Source organism: Cygnus atratus, chromosome 19 (assembly GCF_013377495.2).
Source record: "Cygnus atratus isolate AKBS03 ecotype Queensland, Australia chromosome 19, CAtr_DNAZoo_HiC_assembly, whole genome shotgun sequence".
NCBI classification, from domain to species: Eukaryota; Metazoa; Chordata; class Aves; order Anseriformes; family Anatidae; genus Cygnus; species Cygnus atratus.
In genome coordinates this window covers 8357271-8369736 of record NC_066380.1, presented here as the reverse complement: position 1 = coordinate 8369736, position 12466 = coordinate 8357271, and the positions used below count along the sequence as shown (strand labels likewise).

The window sequence follows — 12466 nt, the reverse complement described above, 5'->3', positions numbered from 1 at the left end:
CGGGTGAGGCATGAAGCCCAGGTGCAGAGCAGATGAGACCTGCTGATGCTGTGGCAAAGCTCCTTCTCCTCTCCTGGCCCAGATTCCCTCCGCCTTTCTTCTCCTCTTTGCTTTTCATCACCCGCGGCGAGGCAGGGAGCCTTGCACCGCAGCGCTTGGCACCAACTTGCAAAGCGCCTGAATGGCCGCAAAAGCAGTGCCACGCGGTGCTTCTGGCAGAGCCCCTGCAAGGCGGGGGCAGTGGTTTTGTCGCAGGGGCACGGTGGGGCTGAGCCAGGAAAGGCCACGCACAGGGGGAGCAAAAGCTCCTGGCCTCAGCACGGGCTGGTCCCTGCTCCACGGGATGCGTGCGCTCAGAGCAAGGGAGAAAAGGTGGCTCGTGTGTGGTGTGTGGAGCACTGAGAGAACTGAAAATGAAATAATAATAACAACAATAATAAAAAATCTTCCTGATTGTACTTTGGCAAAGAATTCAGAGAGCAAAGGGACTCACTTGGGAGCAAAACGAAGATGAATTGACAGAGAGTTCAAGAGAATTCATTCTGCCACTGAACACTTGTCTCTCCATCAGGACATCTCAAAGGCTTGTCAAGCAAAGGCAAGGCTTTTATTTGTTTCTATGGTTGCCATAACGATGGAGCTATATGTCATGTCAGGCAGCAGCTGAGGCTCGCTCCTCTGATTTACAGCCACTCACGAGAAATTACAAACTTTTCCGCTGAGCTGGGGACACAGCGGGGCTGCAGGATGCTGGGCAGGGGGTGCCGGCCAGCACCGATCCCCACAGTGACAGCAGGGCCCCCAGCATGTCCCAGTGCTGCTCTCTGCCCCCAGGGGATGTCCCCAGCATCAGTGCCACCACCAAGGGTGCCCCTGTCACCAAGTGCTGGGGTGCTGGGTGCTTGCAGCAGTGGGAGTAAGGCTGCGGGTCCTCCCTGCTGCCGTCCCTAATGAGCTGCTGATGGGGTGAGCAGCCTGCTCTGAACAGGAACAGTGAGGTCCTGTCCCACAGGACAAGCGATACGTCCCAAAGGACCATAAAGTGAAGGCCACGTGTCCAGGGAAGGTCAGCAGAAGGATTAAACACCTGAGAGTAATCTGTTAAAATCAGTACAGACTGCTGTGTTCATCATCGAGTTACTGGAGAAATACGGGATGGGAGAGGGATGGGAGCGATGGGGAGAGGGAAACAAAGGGGGGGTCTTTAAAACAAGCGAGACAAGGTGAGATACTTCTTGACCTGGCAGCCCAGCAAAAGCCAGAGGCCAGCACAGGGAGAGCCTCCAGTGCTGGCCACCCTCATGTGAACAAAGGTGTCACCGATAGCGTGGTGTCACCAGTAACGAGCTGTCACTGCTAGCCTGGCTCCCATGAGCCAAGACGTATGACCGATGTGATCACTGTGCAGGGGATCATGCTCTGGAGTTGAAGAGGGGACGCTTAAAACAGTTACTGCTAAATTATGCACAGAAACTTCACCAGCTCTAAGGGAAACCTTTTGCTCAGTTTAGGATGCATGGCCCCAAAACACCCACCGCCAAGTTCTGCAGGACGAGTCCGGTCCCTGCTCCCCTCCGGGGGCATGCAGAGCACAGGCAGCACTCCCAGGGTTGGCTGCAGCCGTGGGAGGAAGCTGGAGAAAGCTCTGGCGGTGAAGCACGTGGACAGCAACATCCCCACGAGCGGCAGCAGGGAGTCAGCATTGCTCCAGAGAGCTGCTGAGTGGCAGAGCCCCACCTGGCCTTTCTGCAGTCTCGAGCATCTTCATAAAACCGCAAGGCTACGTTTGAACCTTTAACCCTCCAAGTTGTAAAGACTTCATCACTTGTTTTCTCCAAACCAGGCTTTCTGCAATTTCCCTCCATTAAACTCTTCAAGACAAGTGACCCCAGAGCCAAAAGGTGCCAGACTAATGAAAGGTCTGGAGGAATTCAGCACGGTTCTTATTAAAGGCACAGAAGAAATACAGGACTGAATTACCATCACGACATTACGGGACAGCAAACAGGACACTCCTGGCGCTGAGACGCAGCGTGTTCCAGCTGCTGTGAGATGTTGCTGATCTGACCCTGGGCACGGGGACATGGCTGGATCAGAGCTAAAGCACCGCAAGCAGGAGCTGCAGGCACAGAGGGACAGCAGTGCCACCGTGTTCCCAGTGAGCAGGGCCCTCTGAGGGCACAGGGATGGCTTTTGGACACAGGTACAGTGGATAGTATGCGTTCACCTCCAAAATTAGGTCCAACGTTACTGGTCATCACTGGGACATCTGGACCACCAAAACTGCTGCATTGCTGCTCTCTCGACTTGCTACCAAGGCACCTCTCAGTCCAAAGCTCCCCAAAACCCCAGCACAGAGACAGGACAAGGCGATGCTTGTGAGCACCGAACACCGCAATGTCCCCACTTGTGGACTGCCTCAGCACTGAGCACAACTTTTCCGCACCAGCTCCTCCGCCAGCCCCCAGCGCTCAGCTCGGGAGGCATCAGCTCCGTCTCCATCCATCACAGGGTGCTCGGGACCCTGAGCCAGCAGCCTGGTCCCAGTTTGAGAAGTGTTTAGGTTCTAATGCAGAAATAATAGATCAGTTTTTGCTTTTCACTGTATCTGTGAAACCTTCCATAATTCAACATCAAATATTTATTATTACGTTTATTAAAGTTTAAATAATTTAGCATCTCCTGCATGTACGATACAAGCGATGTGAACTTGCCTCCCTTATTCCACTTGGGTCACTCCAGTATTTATATCTGGAATTCTCAATTCGGCTTTCATTTAGGAGGAGAGCAGGCATCAGCCTCCATGCCAGAAGCTCCCCACCTCCTGCCCTGGCATTCCTCCATCCCGAGACTCCTCCTCAAGGATCAGTGCCCAGAGACAATCACAGCACCGGGGCAGAAAGCGAGCTTCCCAACTTCTGCTTTCTAATGAGGATGTTAGGGAGCAAGAGACAGTGGTGGTTTGGCTTGGAAAATGTTGGCATACAACGGGGCGACCCTTATCCTCAACCAACAATCAGTCGTCTTCTGCAGACAAAAACTACCTTTCCCAACAGAGCCAAATTGTGATAGATACATACCATAAGGCTCCTTTTACAGAAGAGGGAACGAGCACCAATCATCAACAAAAACACACTTGGAAGTGAGGACCTTTTGGATGCCAGTCCTGGCTCTGCCGCAGGTTTTGGAGGTACTTGCTCCAACTGCAGCCCTGCCAAGACCCATGATGGAGCAGAAACAAGGAAACCCACTGTCCCATCGCTCTTGGGAAACGGAAGGCAAAACAGGCTGGGGAAATACGGATCCCGCTGGTGCCCGTGAAGATGATGCACACCACAGACAAAAGTTTGCATGTCAGGAAATTTTGTCTTTGGTGAACAGGAGAAGGCAGCAAGCAGGAAGGTAGTGAGGGCTCCCGGAGCCTCCCTGGCACCCGGCGATCACACGCTTAGTTTTGATTTAATGAGGGAGAGGCAATGCACACTAAATGCCTTAGGAATCAAACAGTCAAGCCCTTGCAAACCAGGCAGGGGTGGACAACCACTTTGCCTGGACTCCCTTTCCAAGCCCCTCACCTCGCCCACTCTCAGCACCCTCTCCCAGCCTCTCCTTCCACTGGGGCAATTCTCCTCCTGCAACACCCCCCGAGCTCGCACTGCTGAATTTGACATCAGAGGAGGTCTGGCTGAAGCACAAGCTAGCCAAAATGACGAGTCAGAGAAACATTCGGGCATTTGCTGAACTCCAGGAAGGAAAAAAAAAATCCCCTAATTGCATAATAATTGGACAAGCAGCATGGCCTTTCACCTGGTCTGACCTTGGCCCCTCGTGAGCCCCAGAGCAGCCTATAGGGTTGGGCTGACGTGACACACATACGAGATTCTGAACGAGGATGGCACTTCCATACCTGCGAGTGCACCGATTACAGCTGTGCAATCAAACATTAGATTTAAGCCACTTGAAAATTGCCTTGCCACAGGTTCATACCAATTTACCTACCTGCATTAGAGTTATACGCACACACCTGGCCTAGACCCATCAGGACCAAAAAAAAAACTGCAGAGTTATCACGTCGGATTTCTTATTGGAAGAAAATTAATCAAACTTATCATCGTAGAAATTACTGCATCCTCAGGAACAATTTAAAGAGCAGCCTAGTCACTCGAGCATGAGCAAAACGAGAAATCTGCTTCCTACCTGACATCTGCTGGATCTTCTGTCACCAGAACATCTGTCTTGCAGCTGGCAAGAGGATTGATAGAAAGCTCCACGGGGGGCACCACGAAGCTCTTACTGACCGGCAGCCACAGGCCTTGTCCCAGGCTATAGGTGGACCTGGAGTGAGGACAAACATGTCATATGGGAATATGGTGGTAGGAGGTGGACCTCTACCACACCTGGCCACTTGGAGATGAGGGCAGCGGTGGCTTATGGCATGTGTTAGTCACTTGGTCTTGTCCTGAGAGCCAACCACAGGCAAACGAGTTGGAGGTGTGACACAACCACAGCAACCACAGACAAAACAGCTGGAGGTGTGACAGGGAGAACAGGAGGATGATCCTGCTCTGGCTTTAAACCCAGGGGGATACTTAGTGCACAGTGCCCTTGCTTTTGTTGAGGTGTGTCAGCAGAGGGGACAAGAGGGAAATCCCTCTCCTCCTGCACAGGACAGGCTGATTTTTAGGCTCACTGGAGGCAGGTGACACCAGTGCACCTCAGACAGCAGGACAAGACGGAACCAGGGACCACCAGGAGGCAGCAGGCTGCTGGGAAGCCCCCAGCAGCAGGCACTGCCCACTGAGATGGAGGAGACGAGCTGTCGTTGGACCCACCTGAGTATCTTCTCCGGCGCCTGCTCTCCTGTGACCAGGTCGTATCCCCTCTCGAGCGTTGTGTAGGGCCATGGCCTGGGAGACAAAGAGGGAGAGAGAAGCTGCGTCACGCCACCCAGCAAGGCCAGCAGCACCTGTCGGGCGCCGGGTCTTTGGGGATGGTGGCGGCCAGGGGGGAAGGAGAGCTGGCCCCAGCACACCCCAGAGAGGAGCTCGGCTCCCACTCACCCTTCGCTGTGTCCCCAGTCACTGCGCACACACAGGTGCCGATGGACGGGGTCTGGGGTGTAGCCTTCGTGACAGCTGCACTCCCCTAAAAGAGACCAGGGAAAGATGAGACTTTGTGCAAGGGGCAGGTCAGAAAGCACTGCGTCGGCCGCTCCTCCCCTGCTGTTCATCCCTGCTCGTCACAGGCAGTCCAGGTCCCCATGGCGGGCCTGAAGCTCTTTGGAGCCTTCTGAAACCTCTGGGTGAGGAGATGTGGGAAGCTGGAAGAAACCCGAAGCTTTTCTGAAGGGGTTACACGACGTGCTCCCGCTGTGAACGGGGATGAGATGTAATGATGCAAAACGTCTGTCCTCAGCCCGTGCTCCTGTGCACCCACGCAGCTCCCCAGATTCGGCCAAACTCTGCCTGATGACCTCCAAGGACTGCTCACGCTGCCTGCAGAGAAACACCACGTGGACGTGGCTGCTCCTGTCCTGGTCTGCAAAGCGCTCACACCTGCAGCAGACGGGCTGCCCTCGGTCCTCAGCGTGATGCTGGCCTCACCCTCTGCAGCCAGCCTTCGCTGTGCCCCTGCCCAAACGTTAACGGGGTCTCACCCCGCTGCACCTTCCTCCTGCACCCTGTTACACCCCACTGAGAGCAGGAGCAGGGATCTGACCGTGCCTGGCCCCAGTCGATTCTGTGTTTGGTAGAAAGATGTAACCCGGAGCAAGAAACGGCAAAATAAACAGTGGAATTGGATTTGCACATGGAGTTTTCTCTTACAAGCGCCTATCGATAATTTCCCCCTCCCCACTTGCCCCTCCATCACGCTTTTCCTCGTTGCAGTGGCAGGCTGCTCTTTAAGCCCCTGTGCAGAGGCAGGAGGGAGAAGGGGGGGCACACAACCACTGCTGCCTGCTCAGAGGAGGGAGGCAGGGAGAGGGGAGCCCCCGGAGCCAGCACTGATGCAGGCTGGCAGGAACCCGTGCGCTCCTCGGGTCCCTGGGCGAGCTCCGCGTGTCTCGCAGGGATTACAGTAAGGAGCTTTCTTGTTGGGAGGGAACGAAACAGGGTGCAGCCCGTGAGACCTTTTTTTGATGAGAGCTGTCTGGAAAAGGGGAGGTAGGGAAAAGGAAGGGCGGCGAGAAAGAGAGAGCTAATGGCATGCTAAAATGCAACAGCACCTTCATGAAATATTCACTGCTTTAAACACGTCTAATATTAAAGATTAAATATCCTGGGATTTGTCCTAGCGACTTCGAAGCACTGATTTATGATCTGTCAAAAGCTGCTAACCTCATGATTCATAACGGGAGAGGCAGGAGCATTACTCCTCCAAAGGGAAGGAGTCGGGAAGGAGATGGCGGCGTGAGCTCCTGCTCCAGCTCAGCCTGCCTGGCCTGGGGCTGGGGCAGTTTCACGGCAAGAACTGCGTGTCCTAATGGCTCCGTCAGTCAGTTAAAAAAAGGGAAAGTTATTTTTTCCTTGGGTGCTTAGTACGCAAGTTTCCCCAGCCACGCCGCGGATCATTAATTCCTGGCGCTCATTACATAACAAATATAGGCTCTGCAAATGAGAGACACCTCAAAGTGCTTGCAAAGCAGAGCTGGGAGTCTTGGGGCACCGGCTCACTCCCAGCGCCTGCCATGGAAATTAGAGCAAATCGGGGAGAAAAAAACACCTACAGAGGTTGGCATCAAACAGCCCGACCACCTCCTTCCTTACTGCTGGCTGCAGGTTCCAGGGCTGCTAACCCCTCTCCCGCAGCACGACGTGTTTGTTGTGTCCACCCGTTTGTTTCCTGTCGAGGCAGCTTGGCGTGGGAAGGAGGAACTCCATCACCCCGCAGAAATATCGATTTTATCGACTCCAGTCCTAGAGCTTCGGCAGCTGCAGCTGGCGCTGGAGGCTTTCCCAGGAGGTTTAGGGGAGGTTTGGGTGAGCGGGAGCAGCCTGCGGCCACAGCAGGGGGTGCCACGCAGGGCTGAGACCACCGGCACCTCCCCAGAACCGTGCAGGATGCGGCCCCAGCTTCTCCAGGCACATCTGTACCCTTCTGGCAGAGCTTTAGAAATGCAATGGGAAAGACTGCAGCACGGGACCAGCTGAGCATTGCAATCTGCTGGGCTGTGAAACGCGGAAGAACTGGTGGTGCTGCTCCATGTTTTCATGAGCATTTGCTCTCCTCGCACTGCTGGGCATCTCCTCTCTTCCTTCAGCCCCCCCAAATACTCCGTGATTTTCTCTTTGCTCAGCCTGGCCAGGCATGATGCTGAGCCAGCTCCTGCCACAGGGCACAGAGTGAATCCCCACGGAGGGAGAAATGCTCCAGGTGACAGGGATGGGAGCCCCCTATCCTAGCTCCTCCTTTGAGAAAGTACATTTCCTAAAGAGCAGATTGCAGCATGCTGCATAAAAAACCACCACCACCAAAAGCCCGAACAACAGCACTGCTGTTCAGAGCTACCAAACCTTGTGTCTGCCTCTGCTGCGGGAGGACAAATGAGTCAGGACCTACAAAGTGCTGGGACAAGCATCCCATTTCTGCAGTCGCCGACCCGCAAACGGTGCAGACATGGCCGGTGATGGTCATTTGTCTTCTTTCAGATTCATAACCCACAAATCGGACTGGGTAATCCACAGGGAGCCTTGGTCTGTTCTGGCAAAAGGAAGGATCACTGCTTTCTTCGTTTAAGCAAGAGCAGGTCCCGGTGTTAAGTTCTGGAGGCCCCACGCTGTATTTGCAGTCTGTCATTTAACAAACCACTGTGAGAGGGAGAGAGGAAACCCCTCTGCTCTTGCAGGGAGAAGGTGTATTAACCAGGAAATGGAAAAGCACAGGTCTAGTAAGAGGCTCAGAGAGCATGCCTGCTCTTCATGTGACACACACAGGTATTTGGCAGGGCAAGGGGAGACCCGAGGCCATGGGAGAGCAGCAGCGCCCTGCTACAGCCAGCCCACAGCCCTGCTCTGTGGCACTGCTTCTCCTGCTCCCCTCTCCCACTTACACCAAATCCCAAAGGCTGCACAGCCACAGCTAATTACAGGGAACACGTCTCTGGGTCGGCTTCTGCTCAGGGGGTAACCTCTGTCACAAGCTGCAGGACACATCCAGAGCTTCGCAGATAGTTTCGTGCAGCCTCCCTCCTCCTGCTGTGCTTTCATTTCCGAGGAGGCTGCTTGAGGAGCCGATGGGGTGAGGAGCTCTGAGTGCAACCCAGAGCTGCAGGCTGCCGCAAAGCGCCCGTGGGCTGCAGAACTTTTCTTTCATTTCACCCAATGCACTGTTTCTGTTCCTTCTGAAACAGAAATAACCCCCAGCCATCTCTTTTCTTCGTGCAGCTGCACGAACACCACACGGCCAAGCACGCCGGTGCCAGCGTGCCGGGTAATCCTGTTAGCCTCGTTAGGGCGAGAGGCGATCTGTTGTGATAATGCTACAGGATCCCCCTAATCCTCCAGCCCGGCACGCAGCAGAAGCTCCTGCAGCCCCTGTGCTCCCAGGGAAGCTGCTCTTTGCAGGCAATGGCATTTTTACTGATGGAGTTAGGGGGCTGCTGGCAGCAGTGAAGCAACCATGGGGCAGCCCAGCAGTCCAGCCCACCCAGATCCCTCTGAAGGGCCACCCTACCCTCAGGCAGATCAGCACTACCTCCCAGCTTGGTGTCGTCTGCAAACTCACTGAGGGTACACTCAATCCCCTCATCCAGGTCACCAATAAAGGTATTAAACAAGATAGGCCCCAGCACCGACCCCCGGGGAACACCACTTGTAACGGGACGCCAGCTGGACTTAACTCCATTCACCACAACCCGCTGGGCACGGCCCTCCAGCCAGTTCTTTACCCAGAGGAGAGTGTACCTGAGCAGGCCACGGGCAGCCAGCTTCCCCAGGAGAATACTGTGGGAGACCGTGTCAAAGGCTTTGCTGAAGTCTAAGTAGACCACATCACCAGCCCTTCCCTCAACCACCAGTCTGGTCACGCAGTCATAGAAGGAGATGAGGTTGGACAAGCATGACCTGCCTTTCGTGAACCCGTGCTGGCTGGGCCTGGCCCCCTGGATGCCACGCACGTGCCGTGTGATCTCACCCGAGATGATTTGCTCCATAACTTTCCCTGGAACCGAGGTCAGGCTGACAGGCCTGCAGGACCAGGCTGGGAGGCCTGTAGGCCTTCTCTGGGCCAGCTGATGCCAGCAGTGGCGCGGGGCTGCGTGCTCGCACCGAGCCAGCCCCGGGATGACGAGCCTGCTCTGATGCAGCACTGATGGATAGGGGGGACCCGAGGTGCCGCTCTCCTTCCCCACCGCAGGGGAGCAAAGCCTTGACCCCAGCTCTGCTGGCCCCGTTGCATCCCTCCAGAGGTGGGGACAAGGGGCTGATCGATGCCTGTCCCTCCTGCCACTCCAGCCACTTCCCTCCCGTAATGAAGCCGTCGAGGCTTCAGAGGTTCAGAAGCATCTAGAGGAAGTTCAGCATTGATTTATCCTTTGTGAAAGGTTTCTGAGCTCCTGGCAGAACGTCACAGAAGCAACCTCTTAATCCAGCACTCAGAGAAAGTCTGACAAGGCTGAACCGGACCCTGCTGTCCTGCAGCCACCTGAAGCACAAGCTCTGGCCCTGTGGACACCTCTCCCACCTGCAGGATCTGTTCTTCTTTATTTGAAGACCCTGGGTGCAGGCTGTAGGGCTCCTTCCAGGGCACAGCCTGGTCCCTTGGTCCCTGCCACATCCCCAAACCACGTGGGGTGCTCTTGCCTTGGCCCATCTCCCTCCCCACCTACCGAAACCCCCTTGTAGGACGTTTTGGGCGCACCAGTGGCTCCCAGCACTGCTTCAAACAGAGCCTGGGAGCTGCGCTAACCCACGAGGAGGTGCCGTGGGCCCAGGAGCAGCACCTCTCCTTGCTGTCAGCTGAGCCAGCCTCGTGCCCTTGCAAAACCTTCTGCAGGTTGGCTCTGTGCTTTGGGTGAGCACGGAAAACCTGGAATTAACTTGACGGTTCCCTCCTCTTCCCCCACTACAAGTCACCCTCTTTGCACAGATGCATCAAAGCAGTTAAGAACAAGCTTAACTTGTGAGGATTGTGTCTGGTTTACGCTCAGCACAGATATTATTCTCATTATCATTTGCTAAGCCCCTGAGCCGTGCTGCCGAGGGAGCTCCCAGGGGACACACGTGCGTGGCTGATGCAAGGCTGCAGTGCAAGGTCCTGAGCGGCAGCACCCAAGGGTGTTCTGCAGTGCCTGGCTGCTGTCTTCTGGGATGTCCACTGCCCAGATCAACTACCATAGGTGAGAAGTGACCTTCTGCAGTGCTGCTGGGATGGGTCACGCAGGTGAGATGGGCCCAGGAGCACTCACTTCCCTTCCCTCCCCTTCATGGCCTTTAGACAAGCACAGAAATGCCATTACAAGAACATTAGTAGCTGCAGGATTAAACACTCTAATGGCAGAAAATGAGAGTGTAAAGACAGCACAGATAACCTTAACTCAGCCCCCTCGCAGGCATGCATTTTGATTGCTGTTTATGTCTAACACTTCAGCCTGAAGCTAAATTAGCTTGGGAGTTAACTGCCTCCTGCCCTGCTTGGTGCAGAAGGCAAGCTGTGCCGCCGCTTGGAAAGAAATCGTATATTACGTGGTTTTTGACCAAGTTATTAAACTACATACCTTAGAGAGACGGAACCTCATCTTATAAAAGTCTAAGTCAATAAAGACACTGGGATCTTCCAACAGCGAAAATAGCAGAAGTGTATGAGAACAAACAAATATTACTTGATGTGCACAAAAGCCGCATGATATTACACTGAACTATCAGTGAAAATGACTGTTTTCGTAAACACAAATACACCCTCACTGAGGTTGGTCATCTACTGATTTACATGTTCAGCTCTGCAACCTCCAAATCCCCTTTACAAGTGCCTTTAAAAAATGGGTATGTTTAACAACGACTTTCATCTGTTTCCTGCCTGCAAGAGCCTTGTCCTACCAGGACAGCAAAACCATCTGCAGCTCAGGTGACAAACTAGCCCATTTGGAAGATGATGGAAACATTTTTTATTTTTTTTTCCCCTGCCAATTTCTAGAAAAGACCTTTCACTACCACATCTAATTGGGTTCTTACAAGCATGTGCCTATTGTTTTGTGGGTGCAATCAATTGTGGATGCATAGAAGAGAGCTTTGACGGGTAAGTGCCTGATTTATGGATGGGGAAAAAAAAATCAACGCACTTGCACCTGCTAATCAAGGTAGCGATCCATCTCATTTATGCCACTGCTCTAGGAAGCCTGACAGCACAGAATCACAGGCTGTTTTTCCCAGCATTTGGCCCTCAGGGACCAATTCTCCAGCAGGCCTCTTAAGTGATGCCCACAGAATGTGCAAGTGAATCAATCAGTTTTGTGCATACAAAGCAGGTAATTGTGCTCACAAATCAGGATTTGCATATGCCACCAAAAATGGATGCCCTCGTAAATGTTACCAGCACTGGTGAGGGAGGCAAGTGAAAAAGCAGGGCTCCATGATTGTACAGGAAGACATCCCAGCATGTGGCACAAATGCCACGTCCACTGAAAAAACTGAGAGCGAGGAGAGGTGCCTGCAAGCCCCAGCAGGCAACAAACCTTCCTTGTCCTCGCTTCAAGCAGCGCTTGCCAAGAAGATGGGGCATTTTGGCTGAAGCTGTCCAGCTGAGGAGCAGCCCTGGGCCACATGGTTTGCACTATGTGAGGATGTGCCAGCATCTGGAAGAGGCACCCAGCTCACCTGAAGTGAAAGATGGCATTTTGCTCATGTGCAGATGTTGGTGCTCTCTCCGAAAAGCTCTGATGAGTTGGTACTTTGCAATACGGGCTTGAAATTTGTCAGGGGCAGCAATCATTTAATTAAAGAATGAGTCACACTGCGAAGACACAAGGGAAGCCAAATTAAGGTCAGGCAAGCAAAATGTGTTTTGGCATTTCCTAGCGTTTCAGAGCCACCGTTTTCAGTGTGGATTATTATTTATACTGAAGTAGCACTCAGTGGCTTCAGTCACGAATCAGCACATCGTACAGACAGATGTTAAACAAAAACTCCAACCCAAAAGAGGTTTTCAGTCCTGGGAAGGGTGAGAGGTTGAGTCTCAGCAGACAGAGCCTTCATCACCTGGTGGCCTCTGTCCAAACATGTGCCAGGAGCCCACGGCACTGCTGCTGAGAACACCTCTGCCTGAACCCTGGAGCAAAGAAGTTCTGGGCCAAGGCTGGATCCACACTGCAGGAGAGGTCAGCTATAAATGTGTGGGAACATTTCAAGGCTGGCCCTGCTGCTCTTCACAGGGGAAACCTGCAGGGCAGTCATCCCCCAGACAGGACAAACCTTGGTCCAGCCTTCTCCTGGACACCCAGCCAGAGAGGAGGGAGGGCAGGGAAAACCCCCCG

The 12466-nt window shown here is 53.8% G+C and overlaps 1 protein-coding gene across 1 annotated transcript in view; it reads right to left on the bottom strand.

Moving 5' to 3' along the window:
- Positions 1–12466, bottom strand: part of ASTN2 (astrotactin 2) — a 338016-nt gene that overhangs the window by 180655 nt on the left and 144895 nt on the right. Inside the window, 3 exon segments of the mRNA XM_050714656.1 lie at positions 4198–4335; positions 4833–4907; positions 5061–5145. Of these exon segments, the coding sequence (XP_050570613.1) occupies positions 4198–4335; positions 4833–4907; positions 5061–5145 (298 nt within the window).